Source organism: Nannospalax galili, unplaced genomic scaffold (genome assembly GCF_000622305.1).
Source record: "Nannospalax galili isolate Female #2095 unplaced genomic scaffold, S.galili_v1.0 scaffold85, whole genome shotgun sequence".
In the NCBI taxonomy this organism is placed as follows: domain Eukaryota; kingdom Metazoa; phylum Chordata; class Mammalia; order Rodentia; family Spalacidae; genus Nannospalax; species Nannospalax galili.
The window spans coordinates 3,467,580-3,493,935 of record NW_008358866.1 but is presented as its reverse complement, the minus strand read 5'-3'; the positions used below and the strand labels follow the sequence as shown (position 1 = coordinate 3,493,935).

The following is a 26,356-nucleotide window of genomic DNA, read 5'->3' as shown; positions in this document are numbered from 1 at the left end:
CGCTTACTACCGCTGTAAGTTTTGACATTTAATATAATATCTTCAAGTAGACAGACTCCCACATAGCTGCAAATTTTAATCAATGTCTCAATAACTCAGGATAAAAAATTTACAGGATACATCCTTCCTCAAAAACATTGATTACCTATGTTTCCAAAATACATACTTCCTAAATTTAACTATAAAACTATTATTGTACAATGAAGATTTATTAATTCTAAGTTTATGGCCACAGATGTGTTTTTATTCCTTGTTATCTGTCATAAGACTGAACCCAAAGAGTAACTTACAATGGAATATTTAGGTGAGAATAATTAAAAGAATTTCTTTTAAAATTATAAATGATAATCCTTTACATTTTGATAATAATTAAATAAATGATAAAATTAAATCATGAATTAAAAGCATACTTTTTTCAGGTACTTCATCTCTTTTATAAGAACTCACATAAATTTTATACTCCTCTGAGTGAAGATTTGTTGAGAGGATGTTTGTTATTATTTTAACTTTTTTAGCATGTAAATTAATTCATACCCTAATTTACATCATCTCATTTAAACAGATCAGGATAACTATAACTATTCTCACAGTTTAACTACAAGAATGAGATTCTTGGCATGAACTGTTCTCTCTGCCTCTTTTACCTATCATAAATTCTGATATGGACTCATTGTTGTGACTGAAGGACTCTAGGAAAATAGCCTGCACAAATCCAGATCACACCTACCAGGGATGGTTCCTTCAGTCTTTCCACACTAAATTGTAGAATATTGCCATGAAGTCAGGGAAGTAGGATACAAATGCTTCTTCATAATCATAGAATCAGTACACAGGTCATTCCCTAGGTTTATATCCCACAAAACATCAAGGAATACATGAAATTGTGCAACACTGACACCTAGACTAAAGTTCATGTGCTTACACCCAGGCTGCTTGTAATTACAGATTCCTTTTAGAAATATGACATCTTTCTGGATTTAATGGCTAATCTTGCCATGCCCCAAGGCCACTTGGAGTGTTGAGTAATCTAACAAATAACTCAAACCTGTTCATCAAATTATTCTAACATACTCTAGCTTTAAATGCAGCAGACTTGGGGCTAGAGAGATGGCTCAGAGGTTAAGAGCACTGACTGCATTTGCAGAGGACCCAGGTTCAATTCCCAGCACCCACATGGCAGCTATGAACCATCCTTAGCTCCAGTTCCAGGGGAATCTGAAGCCCTCTTCTGTCCAGCATTGCACAACACGGGTGCACTCACATACATGCACACAATATACTCATACACATAAAATAAAAAATAATAAATAAAATATTGTAAATGCAGCAGACTAAAATTTACTTTTGAGAATAATAAGTGCTTGTTCAGGATGATTTGAAGTCTTCATGATCCTGAACAACTTTCCTTGATGTACTGATGAAAAACATTAAGTTACTTCCAACAACAAAATGGTATACTTCAAATATCTATCTTCTCAAACTACAGTTAGCTGCATTTAAATTAATATACATGACTTGAGGAAAAACTTCAAAGGTATAAATTCAGACTCAGGATGGTTTTTCCCTTAAGTAGTGACTCATCCTCTTCAAAAAAAAAAAAGAAATCTCAATTCTGAACCTGAAAAACATGAATAAATTGTTAAAAAATGTGGATTGCAGAGGCTGGAGAGATGGTTCAATGGTTAAAAACATATTCTTCTCTTATAAAGGTCCTAAGTTGGATTCCCAGAACCCACATCAGGCAGTTTGCCAACCACCTGTAACTCCAGTTCCAAGGGATTCAATGCCCTTGTCTGCTTCTGCACACTGCACTCATGTGTACGGTCTCCCACACAGATACACAGATATGTGCTTTTAAAAATTAATCTTTAAAATTATTTTTTAAAATGTGCTTTGCAGAGTTAAGAATGTTTTATAAAATTCTTGATTCAAATTTCATTCATGCAAGGATCTTAGCTAATTCTTTAAGATGAAGATAATCATAATCCTACTGTGCTGAGATTAAATGAGGAAACACTTGACTGATTTAGTGCTCAATAATATTAATATTTTTATTTTCTTTCCTCCAGTACAGTTGTCGCCTGAGTTCTCTTAGGCTCCCTTGCTCCTGACGTGGGTAGACAAACCACATAACACATCTTTATCTGAATTTTTTATAGTTTATACCTTTGGGGGTGGGGAGACTTACAAAGAAACTAACACCTGACATCCAGCACCCAACTCTGCGTGGTTTGGCCTGCCGTTCCAGATCGCTTTTGCCCACAGTCTGCCTCATCTCGTGTCCCCGCATGCCCACTCACCCCACAGAGTTCTGAGAGGGGTCCAGAGATCCTTGCGAGGTCCCCCAGAGCCCCACAGGGTCCAGGGCAGGCTGACTCGCCTGCTCCCTATTCCCTGCTTCCCAGAATGGCACCAAATCCTCCTCCTTTCATTCCAATCTCTGGCCATGCTAGGCTCCACCCTCCTTCCCAGGATGCCCTGTGCTGGCCCATGGCTCTTCAGAGAAAGTCCGGGAGGAATAAATCATTTTTGGGCTACACTCCATCCCTTTCCTCCACTCTTACAATCGTTCCGCCAATCTTCCGCAAGGGTCCCTGAGCCTTGGAGGGGATGACAGATGTAGGGCAATCTTTTTTGTATCATGGCAAGATAGTGACTTCTTGGGCTTTCCCATTATTTGTCTTCAAGCTGTGGTCATTGATCTATCTCAGCGGTGTTTCTTCTACTATAAAGACAAATGGAAGGAAGTAGACACATCTAAACAAACATGAATGTAAATATGAATGCCTAGAGGGTATATTCATTAAACAGTATACTTGTAATGACTTCCCTGTTAGGGCCTGTAGCCTTTCTCAACACAGGGGGTTAGCCTGGTCTACAGCACCAGATATGTGTTCCACCCCTAGGAGTGGGCCTTATCCAATTAGAAATTTGTCAGTTGTACATATGTTACTTGAGCCATTATTGCACTTGTAGGCATTGCTTGGCATGTCCATAGTGTGTAGCATACGGGGTCCACTGTTGAATAAAATCATAGGGGACCCTTTCTTCCCCAACCATCTGCATAGCACCTTCTGATACTATGAATGTCATCCATCTAGAGGCATGGAGTTTTTGGCTTAGTCTCAGATCCATCCTTTCTTTTCCTCCTGCGCTCACATCATGCAGTGTTTTCAGCCTTATCAACCTTTCTAGTGTACAACTGACATTAGTGGCAATAGCTTTGATAAATCTGAAAACCTCTAGGATCTCTCTCTGACCAACAGCTCATGGGGGGTAACCCACCCCTGGTACTGTATATTTTCTTAACAGTTGTATAGTTTGGGAGCCTCTGTTTTTATCTTACCCAACCATAAAACTCCCAAGAATCTTATAGCTAGAGCTGGCCTTTGTTTCTTCAGGTATCTTTCAAATGGGTTTCACATCTGTAAAACACTCGAAGGAAGGTTAACATCATATATTGAATCAATCATAAACAAGGCTTAACACAGCATGGAAAGCTTTTATCCATTCATATTAACTGTTTTCTCCATAGATCTTTGTTAGGTACCACAGCATGGGTAAGAGGCATTAATTTGGTTAGTCCTTTACTATCTTTAGTTATCACTGGAGAGTCATTCCAAATTCTGGGGATCTTGCATGGAGTCTCTTTGTATTCTTTTATCCTTGATACAATTACAGGTGTTGGCTCCAGTTGCCTGACCCTGCACTGGGCTAAGGAAGCAGGAGTTTTTTCTTGTTCTCGCTGTACCTGTTGGTTCCCTAAGACAGGCAGGCCCTATGTCTGCCTCTGGCTGTAGCCATATCTGTCATCTCTCCATTGACCACAGCTGGCTGGGGGGGGGGGGCGCGGAGGCCTTGGTGGGAAAAACTGCCTCCATGCCTAGTATAGCCTTCATCAGGAGAGAAATGCACTTTATTTAATCTTTGGGGATTCTTAACTACCCCTGGGACACTTTTTATCATTTGAATGCCTTTTGTAAACTGTTCTTCTGGTTTTAAAGCCTTCCAGAAACTCCTTAGTACTGAATTTGGTTTTCTATCAATTTCTTCTTTGGGAATTTGGACTCAACATAAGTGTATTAGTCACTTTTCTGTTGCTGTGATAGATACACTGACCCAAGCAATTTATAGAAAGAAGAATTTAGAGCTTACAGTTCCAGGGGAATTACAGTCCATCTTGGTGGGGAGGTATGGTGGCAGAGGTGGCTGGAGAAGAGAAGTGGAAGCTAAGCTCTCACATCATCACGCAGGCATAGCAAGCAAGAGCGGCAACTGGAGACCTGGCAAGGCTTAAGAACTCTCTAAATCCATGCCCAGTGACATGCTTCCTCCAGGATAGCCACACCTCCTAAAACCTCCCAAAACAGCACCATCATCTGGGGACAAAATGTCCAAACACTTGGAGCCTATGGTAGACATTTTCATTCAAACCACCACAATAAGTCTTGCCACATTTGTCTTCAAGTAACCCAAATGGAAAATTTCTTCTGTCTGGTCTTTTTATATCTCTTGTGGGGTGTTCTGTTATTCTACAGACATGTTTTACACACTGATCAGAGTCACTTAGATCTGCTAAAGCCTCTCTCACTTTACAAAGATCCTGTCCTATTAAAGGGCTTAGCAAAACCATTAAAGCTCCATACCATTCTTGAGGTCCCAGTTGAATTAAGCTTTCCTTTATATCTCTGGTGAACACAGTCTTATCTGGCCCAGTGAACCAGGTATCATATATTGCTTTTCTCATACCTAGTTCTCTCAGTAATGCCTCCCTCCTTTATGGTCCTCTAGACTCTGTTAATTAGCAAGTTTTCTTTGGGGATGACCACGTATATTTAATGCCTTCAACCAGCCACCCAATTAAGGACTGCTCCCCCCTGCATTGGCCTAGGTTGAACAGCCTATATCACAAGGACAGATGAGTGGTTATATAACTCAGCTGTGAAGCTTATGAAGGACCTAGACTGGCGTTATTTGCTCCTATGTCCCATACCCACACAAACCATGTGGTGAGGGGCTCTTCGATTGCTTGCTTCTAAGTTTTTCCTAGTTTTAACAGTTCCAGTGTGGAGTACTTCCTAGCTACAGTACTGCTAGCTTCCTATCCCTTCTGTATCAAAGGTTGAATCTGAGGGGCACCCTTAGCCACTTTCATTTTTAGGTCATTTCCTTTTTCATTATTATATTTTTTCTGGAGTCCTAGGACCTTACACAAGTTAAAATGTCCCATTTTTTTTCTCTCAAGTTCTGCAACTGAATCTGCTAGTACCTCCTTAACCTTTTCAGCTTCCCCTGCCTTGGGCAAGTCTTTTATTATGCAAAGTAGCCTCACCCCCTCTCTGGGTTCTCTGCTTGTGTCCCAGGCCTTTAAAAGTTTTTCTAGCCTTTCTATAACCTTTAACAAATTTTCATATACCCCCAACTGGGCTGTTTCCCCACATTTACAACACAGCTGTGGCCCAAGCTTCTGCAGGGCCTCCTCCTTTTTAGTTACATTTTTTTTTTTTTTGGTCTTTTTGAGACAGGGTCTCCCTGTAGCCCCAGCTGTCCTGGAACTCACTATGTAGACCAGGCTGGCCTTGAACTCACAGAGATCCACCTGCCTCTGCCTCCTGAGTGCTGGAATTAAAGGTGTGCGCCACCACGCCCGGCTTTAGTTACATATTTTATAATCCATTGTAAGATCCATATCAGCACCTGCCATTAGCTTCCTTGCTTTTTCCAAACTCCTACAATTTGTTGTTTCCAGCGCCATCCTGCCAGCTACACCAATTTGTTGCCCAAGTTCTCTTAGGGTCCCCTTGCTCCTGACCCGGGTAGACAAACCACATAACACATCTTTATCTGAATTTTGCATAGTTTATACCTTTGGGGGCTGGGGAGAGACTTACAAAGAGATGAACACCCAGCACCCTGCTCTGTGTGGTTCAGCCCACTGTTCGGATCACTTTTGCCCATGGTCTGTTTCATCGTGTATCCCCGCATGCCCACTCACCCCATAGAGTTCTGTGAAGGGTCCACGGGGTCCTTGCAAGGTCCCCGGGCACCCCACACAGTCCAGGGCAGGCTGACTCACCTGCTCCCTGCTCCCTGCTTCCCAGAATGGTGCCAAATCCTCCTCCTTTCGTTCCAATCTCCCACCATGCTAGGCTCCATCCTCCTTCCCAGGGTGCCCTGTGCTTGCCCATGGCTCTTTAGAGGAAGTCCGGGAGGAATACATCATTTTCAGGCTACAATAGTAGAAACTTCTCTGAAGACAAAGAGTCACTTATTTCTCTTGATAGCTAGAAGCCTTATTGCATTGGCTAATGAATATGTGCTAAATTTTGTTGCTATGAGTTTCTTAGGTCCGTAATGAGGGAATCACCTGTAGCATATGCTGAAAAAGTTAAAATATTTTATAAAATTATAAACTGAAAGAAATTCTTTCATTAATCACCATTTCTTGATTTTCTGCAACATATTTTAACCAAACCGACATATTTAAACCAACTTGCTGTAAGCATTGTTAAAAGCTATTGATGTGTTATTTTTCTTCCTACTCTCAAGAAGAATCTTTCTGAGAATGTCAACCAATAGTGGTCATGTTTTCCTACTAAGACTTTGCAATATTATTCTAAAATGTAGAATGGAGACTGAAAAAGCGAGGTAACCAGCAGGCTATAGAAGAAAAAAATAGGGAGAATAATGATAGTAGTTCTGTCATTCCTTCTTCAGTGGATACTTAGTGAGTTCCTACTGTGCTTCAGGTGCTGAAAACAGAAGTGAATAAAACAGAAATGATCTGCCCTTACAAAACTCATAATTAAATAAGACACGTTTTATAATGACAAAAAATAAGCGCAATTGTGAAATATAATATGAAGAGTAAGTGCAAGATATCGTGAGAATTACCATCATTTGTCAGTAGGATCAAACCTAATCAAGAAGCACAGGGAACATTTCCCTAAGGAACTGGAGGGTTGTTTAAATTTACTTATTTGTATATTTTAGGTGTATGACTGTTTTGCCTGCATGTATTGTAAGTGTACCCATGTCATGCCAAAAGAGGGTGTTTGGAGATAATGACAGTTGTTAGCTACCATGTCGGTTCTAGGAACCAAACCTTGGTCCTCTGCAAGAGCAATCAGTGGTCTTAACTGCTGAGTCATCTCTCCAGACCCAAGAATTGCGTTTTAAACAAAGCCTAAAGAATGAAAACTAATAGCCAGTTTGAGAGGGCATTTTGTTTGTGTGTATAAGAATCCAGGTGTTGGATAACTGGGAAGAGGAGAAAGTATAGAAAGACAGTGTTAGGTGAGAAGATAACAATATAGTGCACAGCAAATCACCATAGATCTGGCAAAAGGTTAATGTGGCTGGACCTTGAAAGGTGAGAAATGGCCTTAGGCCAGAAAGCCAAAGAGAAGGCAGATCATATAGGGCTTAGGAATTTAACCTGAGGACATAAAGTTATTCAAAGCTTACCAAGGAACATGACATAATGTCACGTAGATCTTGTATAAACAAAGAATTAAATGACTAAAATTATGGGGGGGGGGCGCTCTCTCTCTGGGCGCACTTCCCCGAATGGCACTCCCCCGCTGTGTGCCTGGGGGAAAGCTGGTCTGGTCCAGTTGGCTTCTCTGTGTCTCTATGGGCCTCAGGCGTGGTGTGCGTGGATATCTCGGGGTGCTCCGGGCCCCTGGATCTCGGGGCCCCTGCCACACCTGGCTAGTCACTGGCAGGTCTGGCCACAGGCGTCTCTGGCCGCGGCTGCGGATGCCCCGCAGGCTTCTCCCGGCGGCTCGAGTCCCGAGTCTCTGGTGCAGACAGCTTCCTCTGCTACTGAAGCATTGTTCAGCCGAAATCCTGTCTCTATTTCACCCGTGTACTATTCTGCGAGGTTCCTGGCCACAGAACCATGCAGGGAAGAGTACGGAGACAGCGAAAGCTAGAATGTCTGTAAGCCGGTCACGAGGGAGTGCACCCCCCGGAGAGATTGGGCCACCGGTAATGACATAAGACTCAGGTCTTAGTCTGTGTTACAGCTTTATTCTCTGAGACCTGGCTCCCTGTGTCCCAGCTCTCTGTGACCCAGTTCTCTGCAGCCCGAATCTCTGCAGCCCAATACTCTGACCATTAAGAGAAGACTAAGGCATTTATACCATGGGGGTAGTGGTAAAAGCTTTGGCTGTTAGATGCTTTGTGAGGCATTGTATTTACATATAGAAGTGGATTTCTGCCACACTGCTAGACTGTTGTCTGCCTGGAGAAATTACAGGAAGGCATGGTACCTGTTAGAGCCAAAGGCCATGTTTATGTTATGGCATTTGTGGCGAACACTTCAAAAGGAGAGACAGGAAAGATGCCAGGAAGACACTCCGCTATGAAAGGAGCCCGCAGCACATAATTCCCGAACTGCATGAGCTGTCCGGTGTGAAGGGGCTTCGACTTTGCATAACAGAGGCTCCCAACATAAAATGAATATAGAAACTAGTTATGGTATTTTTTTCTGTTCTGTTTCTGTTCTGGATTTCACTATGTAGTTCAGGCTGGCCTGGATCGCAACCTCCCATATGCTAGGATTATAGGCATGTGACACCTGCTTGGCTATGGAACTCATACAGTAGCCCAAGAGAGCATGATGGTTATAGTGGATTAGACAAGATTACTGTCATTATTAGAAAAGATAATGATTCTAATTGGACATCTAGAATAAAGGAGAAAGGGGTATCAAGGATGACTTTTCTCCTTTTCCCAAGGTTTCTGACACCAAATTAATGATGGTGCCATATGCTTATAGGTGCATGCTGAAGAAGAAGCCAATTTGAGGCAGAATCAAGATTTCTGTTTGGTGAGTGTTCCATGTGCAATGCATTAAGCCAAGTGTCAATTTCCACAGCATAACTGTGTGTGTTCGTGTGTGCATGCACACATATGCAAGTATACATATGTGCTCACTTACAAAAATATATATGTGGAGTCCAGAGGTCAGTGTTGGGTGTCTTCCCAAATTGCTCTCTATCTTATTTCCTGAGACACCGTCTCTCACAGAACCTGGAACTTACTACTTCAGCTAGACTGGTTAGTCACCAAGCCTCAGGGACCTTTTCAGTCTCTACTTCCCCAGTGTTGGGATTACAGATGCACACCATGTGCCTAGCTGTTTTATGTGAGTGCTCGAGATCAAACTCAGCTCTTCATGCTTACACAGCAAGCACTTTACTGACTGAGCCTTCTTCCCAGCACCACAGAACATAACTTTTATGCTTTATTGTCTTAACTTGGTGGGGAATAAGGAAAGCCTGACTATGCATAGTAAAGTTTTCCCTTGCTATATCATAAAATGGCAATAAGGGCAACATGCCAGGCCTTGGTGAGAACTAGTTAATGGTAATATCTAGTAGTCAAGAAAAATAAAAGGAACAAAATTAAAACTGATAGCAGAGTATCAACTGCAAAAAAGTGCTACTTTCTACATAAGCGCACTGCAAGTGTGATGTGGCAATAAACAGGAAGACCATAGCAACAAGGTCATGGTATACATGTCAAACAATAGGAACAACATCCAAATATTTGATAGAATTATAGAATTCTTCACTTAAAAAGACTAATGCAAGGGAAACAAGAATCGGGGCTAGAGAGATGACTCAGCAGTTTAAGAGCACTGGCAGCTATTGCAGGGGATCTGGCTTTGATTTCTACCACCCACATGGTAGCTAACAACCATCTATAACTCCAGTTCCTGGGGATCCAACACCATCTTCTGACCTCCACAGGCACTGCACGACACAGGTGAACTTATATACATGCAGGTAATACATTCATTCACATAAAATAAAATATTTTTTAGAAAGAAAAGAGTCAGAATTTATTCTGTGACCCAAGGAAGGTCACAGGATAAATTAAAAGTTTTGTAATTTGTCTTAGGGCATCATCCTTCATTTTCTATGTTAATATTATCCCAGCTGTTTTACCAATAATATATCAATAAAATGAAAAAATGAACAAGAAATATTTTTTTCCAAAGAAAAAATTTCACATTAAAATAACCTCTTGCCACAGTTGTCAGGCGCTGGTACTCAGAGTGTAGACAATACTAAAGTGAATGGGTAGCTGCCTTCTCATACTGACAGCCCTTCTAGTGGAATAAAGTCAAGAAGAGAGAAACCTGATGTAAAAGGAAATAGCTGGAAAACAGGACTGCCGTGTCCCAACATGTATCCCATGCTAGTTAATCTGAAATCGCACTATTAGAATCCTCCTATGACAGGAAGAACAGTAAGATCCAAGTCAGAAAACCCATGTTGTTAATGTGGCCATCTTTCTACAGACTGTATGACATTGGTCAAGTGCTTTAGCACTTCTACACCACGTATAACTTTCCTCAGCTCAGTCTTTTCTTGATTAAATATTCCTTTCCTGAATATGTTACTTAAAATTGTAATCTTTACTTATCAGCTGCTGCTAGTCTCCTTCAGCTTTCCGTTTGTCCCCAGAGCACTTTCTACCTTTGAACATACTAAATTACTTATTAAGCTTTTCTCTATCTACCTAGCCATGACACTAAACACACCTGAGCAGAGATTTTTTTTGTTTTGTTCATAGGTATATACAGTACTTTAAAATAACACATAAAATCTAGTAGGTGCCCAGTTAATATTTTTGAATGAATGAGTGAAGACAATACAAATTTAAAACAAAGCACTCCCTTTCCAGTTTCAAATGTAAAAATGAGATGTAATCAACCAGTTCTTCTATTAGAACAGTGTTTCTTACTTATGGAAATATATTTTAAATAGATATTATCATTCAAAATAATACAAAAACTTTTAAGTAATAAGTGAATGAACACTGGCTCAATGAACTGATTTGACCTTGTTCCCAAGAGAGAGTTCATTTCAGATTAGGCAAGTTCAAAGTCTATGAATCATAAAGCAATTGAAAAAAACTAAACAGGAAATGATCCTTTTTATGAACTCTGCCAAAAAAAAAATTTTAAAGGTAATGTTATATTTATATCAGGAGTTCCTTAGTGCTGATGTCTGAGGGCAAAAGGTTTAGCTATAAAGTAAGATAAGAATTAAATAGATACATACTAGGATTGCTGCAACCAAAAGTAATTGAACATCAAAGGAAAGTCCCTTTAAGAATCATCTTGAGAACAAATTCACTATGTTTGCAAAAATATAGGGCTCATTATTCATAATGATTTTTGTTTTTGTTTTTTGTTTGTTCATTTTGAGGCATAGTCCTGCTATGGATCTCAGACTGTTTTTCAACTCTTGATCTGTGTTCACCTCCTGAGTGTTACAAGTGTGTACCACCATGCCTGGCTTGTACCTCAGTCTTAACTGAAACCCTTAAGTAAATTACTCACTAGTATAGTACCAACAATAACAACACAAGTAAACACTGAGAAATTGAATATTCAGGTACTAAAACAACCGCTTTTCATTCACTGTGTTATTTTACAAACAAAGAATTTCCATCTCAAAAAAATAAATAATCCAATGCTAAATAACCAGATGGTTATTATCCAATGCTGAATAACCATGATGGTTGTTATCTATAGTCCCAACTATTCTGGAGATAACCAGAATTTACTGAGTCATGATGGTTGTTATCTATAGTCACAACTTTTCTGGAGCCTGAGGCAGAAGAACCAATGGACCCCAGGAATCTGAGACAAATCTAGGTAACATGGCAAGACTCCATCTTAGAAAACAACAATAACAAGCAAACAACCCAGAGACCTGAATTCAGCCAGCTTGAACCTAACATCTATGTTTTCAACTACAATTCTGGATTGTGTCTTGTTTCTAAACCTTTGCTACTATCAAGGACATTCAACTCAGTATAATCTGAAGACAGGCAGAAAAAAACCTTCAATCACCTTATTTCTTGGTAGAAATAAGCATCACTGACTGACAGAACATCCTTGGATATTTGAAGGGATAATGGTCACTTAAGATGTATGAATTCAATTCCATTTGTAAAAACAAAAACCAAACAACTGACCTTTGTGCTATTAATTTTAGACTTATCCCTCACCACACACAGAGCTGAATGGGATTTATACTTGCTCATATTCATGTCATCAGCATCTAACAAAGTACCCACCATTTAGTGATCAATGATTTTAAGGAAAGGCTCAAGAATAAAATAAAATAAATCTTCTGCTAATGATCATCTTTGCTTAGATATACTTTAAAATGTCAAGTAATGTTATTAATAGGATTTAGTCTCTTAAGTTAACAGATATTAAGCACATACTATCTATGCTGTACTTTAATTTGGCATAAAAGAGGTACAATTCCAACTCTTATGAACTTAAACTCCAGGGATATGATGAGTGAGCCCTTAATAGATCTTCTCTAACCTTTGTGATTATCTTTCTCAAGTAGATGATATGGTAGTTATTCTGGAGAATTACCATCAGGCCTTTGATTTTCTCCAGAACTCTTTAAGGCAGATATAAAAGCAGCCACTAGAAAAAAAAAAAAAAATGTATTCAAGTCATAACGGCAGCTGATGGGTAAAACAAAGCTGGCTTTTTAGATACATGCTGAGGAAAGTTTTCATAAACATGAGAAATCTTTAAGAAAATCCTAGGACTTCTCATTGTCACTTGTTTTAGCTTAGCCTATTAATTTACCCTTCCCTAAATAAGGCTGTTTGATCCTTAATGATGAGCAAACTGCACTAAGAAGTAAAGATCCTGGCCCTCTGCCTTTCTTCCTATGCTTAATCAAATTTTTCATTTACTCTTTCCACTATGTGAATACACTTTTTTTTTGTCTTTTTGAGACAAGGTCCCTGTAGCCTCAGCTACCCTTGAACTCGCTATGTAGACCAAGCTGGCCTGATCTCACAGAGATCCTCCTACCTCTGCTTCCCAAGTGCTGGGCTCAAAGGTGTGTACCACCACACCCAGGTGAGAATACAGTTTTGATACAGGAGCAGAGGATGTTTAAAATTTAAATTTAACTCATCTAACTTCCACTACTAAAATTTAAAAACTCTTAACATTTTTGGTGTGTTTATTTCTAGTATTGTGCTAACTGATTAGCTTTACAAAGTTAATATTATGTTGTCACAATTTCCCCTTGCCCTTTCCTGGGGTAATACTAAAGGTATTATCCAGTGTCATTACAAACCCTGTAAACAATTTTTATATTACTATTCTCTTTAAGAGGCTTATCACAGGCAGACAAGGTGACTCAGCTAGCAAGGGCGCTTGCCATGCAAAACTGACAACCCAAGTTCAACCCTCAGAATGTATGTAAAGATGGAAAGAGAGAATCAACTCCAGAGTTGTCCTCAGACTTCCATACATTGCACCATGGTACACATCATCCCTTCCACACATATCATACAAACACACAGACACACAGACATACACGCATACACAAATAATATATAAAATACCATTTTAAACACAAGACCATCATTATTTTCTCAGCTATACATATGTGGTAAATATTTATACCATTTTTCACATTTCACTAGTAGAAAATAATCCAACAATGGATATATTTGTGTCTGATCTTTAATCTTTACTTTTGGTCACTTAAGAGAGATATAACTAAAATTGAATTAACAGATCAAACATATTTAAGGTACAGATGGTCACATTGGTTTTTTTAAAAATTTATTTTAATAAGTTTTAACTCCAACTTCTTTTACTTTATAAACATTTTAATTCTCATTTTCCATTTGTGCTTTAAATTTTGTGACTATTATAGCTATTTCAGCCTGTCACACTTTTCTAGTATACTATTTCCTTTCATATGTGAATTTCCTATTTTATTTTTCTACTTTTTCCCTTTTGAGAAAAAATTTTTTTGAGACTTTTCTTATCCATTTATATGGGCTCCTTTATATTTTAAAATACCCAGCTCACTTGATAGTTTAAACAGTTACATCATCTTTTAAAATTTAAGCTACAAATAATATAAAAAATTAGTTATCATTTGAAATACTAATAAGTATCAAATTAAAGGTAAAGCTAATAAAGAGTAGGTATGGAAAGGGGTAGTAATCACCTCTCCTGAGAGTAGATTAATAAATCACTTTATTTTCAATTAAGTTAATTTATTGTTTTCACCATTCACTGAAGTTATGACTGCTGCAGTATTGGCTAAATGACAGCAACACACACAGCCTCTTTGGAAATTACCAAATTTAAAGGTTTGGACTTTTTAAATTAAAAAATTACATTTATGTATTTATTATTTATGTATTCATTTATTATTTATTTATTTATGTGTGTGCACATGCACATTGAAGTCAGAGGAAAATTTGCAGGAGTTGGTTCTCTCCTTCTATCATGTAGGTCCAAGGACTCCAACTCAGGTTGTCAGGCTTGCTAGAAACTGCTTTTACCTGATGAGCCATCTTGCCAGCCTCGAGTTTAGCTTTTTTCTTTGTCTTTTTGAGACAGGGTTTCCCTGTAGTCCCAGCTGACCTGAACTCACTGGTAGACCAGGCTCAAAAAGATCCGCTTGCCTCTGCCTCCCAAGTGCTGGGACTAAAGGCGTGTACCACCACGCCCAGGCAGTTTAGCTTTTTTAAATGTAGAATTTAAAAAAAACAATGTGATGATGTAATCTAACCTGAGTCTGGGTACAGTCATTTAATGTCCCTATCATTAAGATAGCCATATATCCTTTATACATAAAAATAAGTTACATATAAATGGGTGGACACTATAATATTGTAGATCCTTCATTCTTAGCACAGTGAGTCATTTACCTTGGGATGCTGTTACAGTCTTTCTCTAGTTTAAGTCCATCAAGTTCATCAAGATTAATTTTTTGTCTTTCAAGATATATTGAATTTTGACTTAAATGGTTAAATAGAAGTTAGGAGAAATAAATTATTATACAAACCAGAGAAAGAGACATAAAATTTACAAGAGAGTCATAAGAAGAACCTCCTGAAGAATTAGAAATCTGAAGAGAAGCATGTTAGTTTTACTACTGTGACAAATACCACAGAGAAACAATTTAAAAGGAGGACAGGTTTATTTTGATTCATGATTTCAGAGATGTCATTCCATGGGCTAGTGTAAGTAGAGCATTTTGGCTCATGTTATGAGGTAGAGCAGAGTTGCTTACACCATGGCAGTCAGGAAGCAGAGAGAGGAACTGGAGAGAGATCGGGACAAGATACAGTTTCTGAGGGCAGACCCCAAGGATCTATCCCTTGAACTAAGTCCCATTTCTAGATAAATCCTAGTTGCCCAAAATAGGAATCCATCAATGGATTAATCCATTTATTAGGTCAAAGCCCTCATGAACCAATCCCGTCCCCAAAGCCCAACCTCTTCATAGTGCTGCATTAGGTCTAAGCCTTTGACACAGGGGCATTTACATATGGAAAACAACAGAGTGAAAGAAAAAAACAAAAACAGCAAAGTCACCTGAGAGGTATTGCGAGTTGGCCGAAATGAAATGAGCGTGGATGAGTGGGAAAGATGGTTAAAGAAGTGAAATGGAAGAAGATGGGTGTCATATCTAATTCTTAGCTATGATAAAGTTGGCAAGAGGTCATTGCAGGTTTTCTAAGGTGGAGTCAAAAGGTGAGAAGCTTCATGGGGCTCAAAAAGGTAGAATAGTAGTGTACTATAGTCAGGAACCACTGTGTAAGGTGGCTAAGAGCGAAGTGAAGCCAGGCATGGTGGTGCATGCCTGCAAAACCAACATTCCAGAGGTTAAGACATGGAGATTGAGAGTTCAAAGCCAACCTGGTCAACCTACGAATAAATATGTAGACCCTGCGAAAATAAGGTAGGAAAGGAAAGGAAATGAAGGCAGAAAGGAATGGGGAAAGGAAAAGAATGAAAGGAAAGGAAAGGAAAAAGGAAAGGAAGTAGCTATGAGGATAGTCTGCTTTCAAGTCCTGGGTCTGATCTTTGCCAGCTGTGTGGCTTTGGGCAAATTATGTAAACCTGTTTCCTCCACTGTAAAATTTGAATAACAATATGAGTAACTATTTCATCCATTCTTGTTGAGTATTAAATGAGTTTATCTCTTTGAAGTGCTCAGTGTAGTTTCTTATATATGACCAGTGTGTAATAAATGTTAGTTACTATTGTTCCCACAAGTATGTACAGACCAAATGTAGCAGAGATGCAATCTTTATTGTTGGAAGAGTACAGAAATAGAAGAATCATAACATTGAAAATGCTTATGGTGGACATGAAGGCTTATACCTTTGCCCCAGGTGGACCACAGGGTTGGAGTGAAGCCCTAAAGCAGTGACCCAGTGCTGTACACAAGTACAATTAGAACATAGAAAAAAAAAAAAAGAAAAAGAAAAAAGAATAAACCAGTGGCCTGTTAAGAAAGTCTAATTAACAATGTTAATCAAGAAAAAAATATTTGATTAAATGTCCCCCCAAGTCAATGCATGGAAATGTTGGGATAAAGGCTAGAAAGAAAATTATGGCTTTAAAATATGTTAAAGTGGTAATATTTTCACACTGTGGCAAACAGTGCTGCTCTATGAATCTGAATTGTGAAGATGGTATTTATTTTTCATCACCTTGAAAAAAATAGTGGTCATGAAAAAAAAAATTAAATGTTAGCAAGAAATAGCAACTGAAGTAATGTGCTAAAGTTGTGCTTGATAATCCAAATTAAAATATAAGAATTTCAAATGCCTTGGGGGAAGTGGGCATTCATTTGGTAGCTAAAAGCTTAAAATACTCCACACTTTAAATACTATTTCTACACTGAAATGCCACATTTACAAATTGAAAATCCTTTTTATTTTCTTCAGTTTCATTTTAAAATAAAAGATAAGCAGATATACTTGAGAAACTAACACATACCGAAGAAAAGCTCATGCAGGACGAGTTCTCTTATCTTTTTCAAGAGTGCTTCAAGGAAAGAAAATTTTCGGAGTGGGAAGGATCTGTGCCCATTGTTTTACTATTATTTGAGATGCAAAGAAAGCTTTCTTTAACTATGTCCCGCGCTGATGGCCAAGCGCACATCTACACACAGGCACCTCTATCTATGGAAACTTCCGTGCACATGTAGAGACCTGTTTTTTATAAAAAAGTGCTCCCTGATGATTTAGGTGGTGTGCGTTTGTCTACTTGCCTTTTGAGAGGGACGAGTCTGGACACTCGTCCAGGAGACCTGTTTCGCAATTTCTCCAGGAATAATCCTTGAGTCAAGCTGGGCCTGGAGCAACCTCTGGTTAAGCTCTCAGGCTGGGCGGGCTGCGCCAGGGAGTGGGTGGAGCTCACCAAGTTCATTACTCTGTCCACAGAAAGCCCAGGCTTATTCCAGCAGCGGACTCCAGGAGCCGCTGCTTGCATCTTCCCGGCTTTCCGCTAAACTCCGTCTCTTCTTCCAAAATCCCCATCTTGGCGGACACTGCATAGGGGAGCCCGCCCGAGCCCGAGGTAGGGGCGCGTGGAGTGGGCAGTTCCCAGGAAGGGTCGGGTCCTCCAGTTTCTTGAGCGCGGTTCCCGTCCGTGGAAGAGGGCGTCTCGGAGAGTGTGGAGGACTCGGAAGTCCGTAGGGGACCAAGTGGTTCCAGCCCAGTCGCTGGAGGAGCCCCGGGAGCATCCTGAAGCGGCATTTTCCGCGCCAGCCACGCGGTGTGGATCCTGCTGCCCGGCCACGCGCAGGATCCACATCCTGCTGCCCAGCGGCGCGCAGCTCTAGCCGGGCGGCTCTGGCCAGGGGCGGTAGAGGAGCACCGGGCGGTGGAGGAGCATTGGGCGGAAGGGATCCCGCAGGGCGGCGGTGGTGGAGCGGGGTTCACGTGGGTGGTGGGGACGCTGGGCGCCCACAGGGAAGCCCTTAGGTGCGTTACCTCCCGGCCCTGCCGGGAGCAGCGGGCGGGCACTCCTCACCCCTGAGCTCCAAGAAGGGAGTAGCCGGCAGCCTCCTCCCTCTGAACTTCCACCATAGCCTCCCGACCTTGTATTTGGCTAATGAACTGTGGTTTCTTCCCAGGTCGAGATGGAGCTTGAAGAGGACCGCAGTGGAAGAGCAGGGAAGAACTCGAAGATGGGCAAAAAAAGGTAGCAGACTGTTCCACTTTCGAATTTTACAGGGCTTTTTGTTCCTCGGGCAGTTTGTTTGTAGCCTCCGGCGCTACAGCAAAACTCAAGTGGTTGCTATTTCGGTTCCTCTGCTTGTAGCAGAAGTTCTTTGGCTGTGTGAGGCACAGCAGCAGGCTTCAGTACAGCTTCGAGACCGGCCATTGCTCACATCCGTTTTGTTTTATTACCTCTGCTTTATGAACAACACTCATCGCCCATGCACCTGAGCCATATGCTCTTTGGACTCTGTCCTGTGGCTCATTAGCTTGATTCTTATAAAGCAACTCCAGAAATAGCGCGTGTTTGTGGCATAGAGAAAAGAGACTAAAATGACATTTAGATTTAGTTTTGTAGACCATTCTCAATGATTATAATAAAATGGTTGTGTTACCACAGAAAAAAAGCCACATCTTACACTGAACATTCTACAAAAACTGATTAACGATTAGGTCTAGAGCCTACTTACTAACTGATTAGGTTTAAAAGCTACTTACAGCTGGGCCTGGTGGTGCCCACCTTTAATCCCAGCACTTGGGAGGCAGAGGCAGGCTGATCTCTGTGAGTTCAAGGCCAGCCTGGTCTACATAGTGAGTTCCAGGACAGCTGGGGCTACAGGGAGACCCTGTCTCAAAAAGACCAAAAAAAAAAAAAAAAAAAAAAAAAAAAAAAACCAACAAAAAACCCCCCCAAAAACCTACTTACAAATTCTCTTTAGTTCTTTTAGCTCCCTTAATAGCCTACCTTCAATCTACCTTTGTGTCTAAGCTAACATTCTTGTTACTGTCACTTGAAACCTTTGGGCTGTATTAACCTAACAGGCTTCCACCAACCCATAAGTTAAGAATGTTATCAGTTATCTAAGGCCCAAAGCAAAGTTTTTCCAACTTTGCTGTAATTTGCTTACCTGATGCAAACACATAAAAGTGTGCTGATTTATGACTTTATGATTCATTTTCAGTTCACCGGATCAGAAAGTGGAATTAAGCACTTGAAAATATTATTTTTATTTTATGTGTAAGAGTGTGTTGCCTGCATGCGTGTCATATAATGCCTGAAGAGGTCAGAAGGCATCAGATTCCCCTGGAATGGGCATTATTGAGGGTAGTTAGCTGCCATATGGGTGCTGGGACTCGAACCCAGGTCCTGTGCAAGAACAGCCAGTGCTCTTAACTGCTGAGCTATCTCTCCAGCACCAAATTAAGCACTTTTACTAAGTACTTTTTAAAGCCTCATCTTGGTTTCTAAATACCATTATATACATCTCCATATGTGCTTGGTTTGAAATAGATATAGCCATGGGACATTTTTGTCCTTTCAAAAAAGTCAATGTGTATGCTTACAGATTAAGTAGCCACCAAATGTACTTTATGAACTCTTATTAAATCAGAGTTCAATAAAGGAAAAGCAATTGCAGAAAACATACACGGGAACTTTGTGGGTTGGATTTTTAAACAGTACCAACACTGCTACTAAGGTTCCAAGATGTGGTAATGGTAGTAGAGCATATGAATACTATAATATTTGCAACTTAAATAGTTTGGCAGAGTCTTAACAATTGATAGTATGTACTCTTTATATTGATAAGGATTGTCAAAATGGTAATAATTGATCGGTCTAGGTGAATTATACACTAATCTTTATTTTTTCCTGTTTACTTCATATTTTTTTTCCTTTGGTCTTTTTTGAGACAGGGTCTCTCAGTAGCTCCAGTTGGCCTAGAACTCATGCTATATAGACCAGGCTGGTCTTGAACTCACAGAGTTCCATCTGCCTCTGCCTCCCCAGTGCTGGGACTAAAAGGATGTGCCACCATGCCCAGCTCATTTCATTTTTAATAGAAAAATTCATATAAACAAAGAAGGGAGGGAAGATAATCTATGTTTGTCCTCTTTAGAAAATGACTTGAAGAATTATGTTTTTAAGACACAAACACTTGAGTAAGCATTTGAGTAAGAAGTATGAGGCTATGTGGAAGGAAACCATAAAGTGTTTGATTTTGTACAAATCTTCATATTATTAATCCCATCAATTCTTACAGATTTTTCTTAAAACAATTTTTTTTTGTTGAGCTCATCACCATTTATTGAACTTTTGAGAGTTTCATACAATGTGTTTTGATCATATTTAGGCCCCCCTCCCCTATCTCCACTCCCCTTACTTACTACCTTCCACCCGTTTTCATGCACTCTGGCATAAAACATTTTTTTAAGGCCTATCAAGTGAGATTTGTGTCCACAAATGCTGTCGTGTATGGATCTATCCACTGGAGCCTGGTAAACCTACCCAGCATCACACCCTTAAAGAAAATTGAGTCTCCCTCTCCAGCTGCTGTCAGTTGCCAACAGATCCTCAGCTAGGGTTGGGGCTTCTTATCTTCTTCACCACTTCTATTATAGGATTTGTCTGGCTTGAGCTTCCATGCATCTTGTACATGCTGTCACTATTGCTGTGAATTCATATGAGTATCTGCCTAGTTGTCTGGAAAACTTTCCACTGTGTGTCATCATCCACGACCTCTGACTCTTATTAATCTTTCTGATCCCTCTTCCACAATGTATCACCATTGATTTTAATCTGTTCTTAAAACTATATGTTTTATAACATGGGATCATAAAAAAAGAATTTAGTTTTGCTGATAGAAAATGCTGGAATTTAGTACCAGGACTAAAGACTTTATTCACTAAAACAGTTTGTTTTGTGATGCTGTGGATCAGAACCAAGCCCTTGAGCATGCTATACAAGTGCTCTAAAATGATGTTAGATAGCAAATTGCCTTTGTAAGCATTGTTTTGTGCTGTTGGGGGTAAGAATAATCTAGTAGATGTGAGAGATGGTGTGAAAGTGCATTTTCAAGCCATACAATTTCTCAAAAGTCTGAAGGCACACTTTAGAGCTTATTCCCTTTCGTGGAATAACTTGGAAATTAAAATCTTGTTTTTGCTCCAACTATTGACTTCAGTCTTCCGTAGTTTTCTCCAAAAGAAAGACAAAGTTTGCCTTTCTCAGAATTGTTTACAAATTGTGCGGGAAGTGCTTACTTTGTGGCTGGAATATTATAACTGCTCCAAAGTAGCATCAGTTTTAGAGAAGAAAAATAAACAACTTAGAACTAAAATTCAGCCATTTATGGTTATTGGTCTCCTCTCATCCAGGTTTCAGGGATACTGAATGGGCCTTTACTAGGAATAGGGTGGAACCAAAACTGAAAATGTCTGTGTACAGTGTATCAATCTAACATTATTCTAAAGTCAAATACATGCAACCTTTGGATTTTTTCTTCAGAGTCTCTTTACCAAGCTCTGTAAAGTGCTTGTCATGCAAGCATAAAGACGAGTTCAAGCCACAAAAGTCCACATGAAAAAGCCAGGCACAGCATTGTCTGCCTGGAATCCCTGGGGCTTGATGACCAACCAGGCCAGCTGAATCGGCAAGCTCCAGGTTCAGTGAGAAAACCTGTGTCAAAAAAATTAAGAGGAGAGCGATGGAGGAAGACATTAGACATTGACCTCTGATACACACACACAAAGAAGTCTCTTTACCTCTGACTTTTTTAATCAAAAGAAGGAAGATGAGGACAAATTTATTTTTTGAACTCAAAAAATTTCTGTAAAAACAAGGCTGCTCGTTTCTAACAGTTTTTCTTCTATACATAGGTAAAATCAGGATAGTTTGTTAAAGTTACTTTGTTTTTCTATCCTAGGCTGCAGTTACATGTAATGACAAAAATATGGGTTACTGATTTAAAGTCATTTGAAGCTGAGTTCAGAATAAGAATTGACCCTTTAGGCCCAAGGACAGCCTTTTTACAGTTTACAGAACATCTTTTCTAGATTGCATTTCTTTCCATAATGGCTCACAGCATTACAGAGATCCTTTCAGAATTAGATTTCCTCATAGGCTGATTTAATTACTTTGTTACTTAGGTTAGTTGTGCTCAACAGCTGATTGCCACTCTACCCTATTAGGAAAGAGAATAATTAAGAATAATATCTAGGCAATCTACAGATAGAATATCTCTTGCTACAATTACTCAGATGATAGTCAAAACGGTCAGTCCTGAAGCGTGAATGATTTTATAATTAGAATAAAAATGCAAAAAATTTTTAGTGTGTACTTTTCCTCATCCCGTGTGTGTGTGTGTGTGTGTGTGTGTGTGTGTGTGTGTGTGTTCATCATGGAAAATTAAGAAATGGCTAAGGCACAAGGGAAATATTTATATAAAAATCCTAATTCCCAATGATAACCACAAACAGATTTTTTTAAGATATATGTAAAAATGTTTACATTTAAACCTCAAATGATTCATACTATTATCTGTTTTTATTACTTAATTGCCATTAAACAAGAGCTTAGTTGCCATTAAACAAGAGCTCTAAAAATTGATTTAGTAATTGTAGAATGTATAATTTTTAAAGTTTTTTCTAATTTCTTTGCTGTATTTTTCAGTAAAAAAGAGAAGAAAGAAAAGAAACAAGTTGCCAGTATATTGACAATGGTGAGTTTTTAATTTATTCATTATTCAAACTACTTTCAAATATTAACTTCTTCCATCCCTAGAAAAGATAATTCATCTGTTATAATATTTTTTGAGGCTGTGTCAATAGGCAAAATTAAGTGATTAGACAGCTTACTTTCAAAGAACTGCTGTTATGATTTGACATATAAATTGTATCTCAGCAGCCACCTCCTCCTGCCTAGATTTTAATATTCTCTCTATGAGTTATAGCTCTGTTATCTGCCACCTGTACAGACATCTTTCCTAGTCATGCTCTTTTCCATTCCGTATAAGAAACTGCTCCATTGCATGCCACCTTTTAATGTCCCTGAAATTCTGGCATGGTTGAGGGTCAAATTCCAAAGCACTCATAAAAATAAAAGCTGGCAATGGATTATTTATTATGATGATTGAGCATATGACATTATTCCTCTGTGCTAAATAGCTGAAAATGTAGAATTTGAAAACCTTAACAAAACTACTTGCTTTTTTGGTTGTACAGTGATTATTTGGAAACTTTTCTTTGATCTTTCATGGAATATGACAGGAATTTTATAGGTCAGACTAGTTTTTGATATCTTCTATGAAAATTCCTTTTTTCTTTTTAAAAAAATTATCATTTATATTTAAAATATTTATTTCTTTATTTATTCATTATTTATTTTATGTGTATGAATGGAATGCCTGTGTGGTGGTTTGAATGAAAATGTTCCCCATAGGCTCCAAGTGTTTGGACATTTTGTCCCCAGATGATGGCGCTGTTTTGGGAGGTTTTAGAAGGTGTGGCTATCCTGGAGGAAGCACGTCACTGGGGGTGGGCTTACAGAGTTCTTAAGCTTTGCCAGATCTCCAGTCGCTCTCTTGCTTCCTGTGCCTGCATGATGATGTGAGAGCTTAGCTTCTGCTGCTCCTGCTCCAGCCACCTCCAGCCACAATGCCTCCCTGCCATGACAGACTGTAATTCCCCTGGAACCATAAGCTGAAATAAACTCTTCCTTCTATAAATTGCTTGGGTCAGTGTTTCTATCACAACAACAGAAAAGTGACTAATACAGCCTGCATGTATATAAGTGTACCTATGTCATACAGTGCCTGCAGAGATCAGAAGAGGGCATTAGAGCCCTTGGAACTGAGGTTACAGATGGCTGTTAGCTTCTATGTGGGTGCTGGGATTCGAACCCGAGTCTTCTGCAAGAGTAGACAGTGTTCTTAACCACTGAGCCATCTCTCCAGCCCCAAAATTTCTTTTTTCTAAGGGTGCAAGCTTACATAAACTATTCCAGACTCTGGAGCCTAGAAGAATTTCAACCAATCAAGTCTTGCCACATTCTTTTTATAATTCAGTCATTCCACACTAGACGTGTTTTGAAATGTGGAGAAGAAGGAAGAATATCATGTAAAATGGATCTTAATACATTCAATGTAAAGATAGATTTAGGTAGGAAAACACAATCTCATGACTTTTGCACTGAGGACCCTGGCTGTCTTATACCATCCTTATCTTTCTCTGGTTACAGATGCCCTTGCTGTGGATCTCCTCCCCCCCCCCCCCCCCGCTTTAAGATTTACGTATTTTTATTTATGTGTATGAGTGTTTTGCCTGCATATATGTATGTGCGTGATGTGTGTTCAGTGCCTGTGGAGGTTAGAAGAGGGTGTCGGATCTCCTGAAACTGGAGTTACAAATGGTTATTAGCTGCATGTGGGTGCTGGGAACTGAATCCTGGTCCTCTAAAGAGCAGCAAGTGCTTTTAACTGCAGGGCAATCTCTGTAACCCCTGGGGCTCCTTTTGTTACACATCCCCACTCCTGTTTGTCCTCATTGTTCTTGTTTGGTTTGGTTTCTATTTAGTTCTGTTTTGAGACAGAATCTCTTGTATCCTGTCCTTTTACTCACTATGGAGTTGAGGATGACTTGAATTCCTGATCCTCCTGTCTCTGCTGGGATTACAGATATAGTGTATAGTTTGTCACAAAAATTATTCTTTTTTTTTGTTGTTGTTCTAAGTACTAATAAACAGTATATTTTATTCATATATATAGATATATAGATATAATCAGTTTTTATTTGTTAATATCTCATTAAACCTGGGGAAAAACAAACACAAGCAACCCTCTCAGGACTAACCCAGACTAAGTATTTGGGTTAATCATCCTTAGGTTCTTCAAGTAGTCCTTAAAAAGTAAGGTTCCGAGTCCTCTGATTATGTTGATTGTTCCTTTCTGAACACACTATCTTAGAGATAATTCTTGAGTGATCTAATGATAGGGTTTTTGTTTGTTTTTTGCTTTGGATTTCATTCTTTTTTTTAGACAGTTAAGAATATTCCTTTGGATAAGATTGGGGTCTGCTGTTCAAGTTCCCAGTTCTCTGCTGGGTTACTATCTGGGAATCCCTTTGGCCACCCTGGCCAAAAACTCAGAAGGAGGTATCGCCTGTCTGGCATTGTTGCTTGCTATGTAGCCTTTAGCTATATATATGGTTTCTTATGGAATTATATTGGCCCCTTTAATCTTTGGTTATACATTCCTTTTGGGTGTTTAAGGCCATACAGTTGGACCAGATAAACCAATTTATTTTTACTCTTAAGGTCGTTTGAGGATCTGTTCCTCAGGGGTCACATGGCCTTGGGAGGAGCCCCTGGCTCCTTCCTTTTACCAGTTCTGCCTATATGAAGATAAGTCAAAGGTCTGGTTCAACCGTGGTTGGTTTTGCGATCTGTTCCTCAGGGGTCCCATGGGCTTGGGAGGAGCCCCTGGCTCCTTTCTTTTACCAGTTCTGCCTATGTGAAGATAAGTCAAAGGTCCTGCTCAACCACGGTTGTCTTCGCTTGAAAGCATGGAGGAAATGATTCCTCTGTGTTGACCCTCCTCTTTATAGACTGGACACTGGTTCAAGTCCATCTGGTGGGGTCTCCTTGGCCTCCTTGATCAAGAGGACAGGTGACCCACCACCATTATAGGACATTTTGAGAGATGCTCATAGTCCCCTGGAACTAGTCGACCTAGGAGGGCAAGGAGCAAAAAGGGTCCTTTATGTCCCTCTGACCAAATTATTATAGATCTCAAAGTATGTCTTTTAAAAACCCAACAAGATTAGTTCCACCAGTCTGGTATTTTTAATTACTGTGTGTCATGTAGATAAATCTCAGGCAAAGACCAGTTGTTCTTGATCTGCTATGTATAATGTGTCAGTAGGCTGTTCCTATGGTTCCCTCTGGTTTTCAAAACTAGCTATGCATTGTTAATCTCTCGCATTGTCTCACCCCTCCATTATGGTTTTCCCACTTAAGGTGCTCCCATTTCCCCCCTTTCTCCCTTACTAATAAACTTCTCCTATGGTCCTACCTCTCGAGCTCCTTTCCCTTTATCCCCTAGGTTCCTTGTATACCCTTCCCTCCCCTGTCCCTTAAACTAACCCAATTTTTATCCATATGTCCCTTATTAAGGCCTGTTTCCTAATGTTCTTCTCTTTCAGGTTATTTCTTTTCCTTTACCTCCCTGTTTCTTTTCCATTATCTTGGTTATCAGCGTCTGGTTCTAGGATCCACATGTGATGGTAAACATATGTCGATTTTTTTTCTGAATCTGTTACTTCACTTACTATAACAGTTTCTAGTTCCATCCAATTATCTGCAAATTTCATGATTTCATCTTTCTTTATTCTTGAGGAAAACTCTGTAGTATAAATCAACCACATTTTCATTACCCACTAGGCAGTCTAACAGGGGTAAGATGAAGTTTTAAAGTGGTGTTAACTTGCATTTCTTTAATTACTGGTGATGTTGAACAAATTTTAAGACACTTTT

At 39.6% G+C, this 26,356-nt stretch overlaps 1 protein-coding gene across 3 annotated transcripts in view; it reads left to right on the top strand.

Moving 5' to 3' along the window:
• LOC103725178 (multidrug resistance protein 1) overlaps positions 1 to 26,356 on the top strand; it is a 159,721-nt gene that overhangs the window by 34,150 nt on the left and 99,215 nt on the right. Inside the window, exons 1-3 of one of the 3 annotated variants that reach the window (XM_029558330.1) lie at positions 8,786 to 8,836; positions 17,964 to 18,031; positions 22,499 to 22,547. In XM_029558330.1, the coding sequence (XP_029414190.1) occupies positions 17,970 to 18,031; positions 22,499 to 22,547 (111 nt within the window). In that variant the 5' untranslated portion in view covers positions 8,786 to 8,836; positions 17,964 to 17,969. Of the gene's footprint in view, positions 1 to 8,785; positions 8,837 to 17,271; positions 17,405 to 17,963; positions 18,032 to 22,498; positions 22,548 to 26,356 lie in introns of those variants that run through there. The other 2 variants (XM_029558332.1, XM_029558331.1) reach the window with 2 other exon arrangements.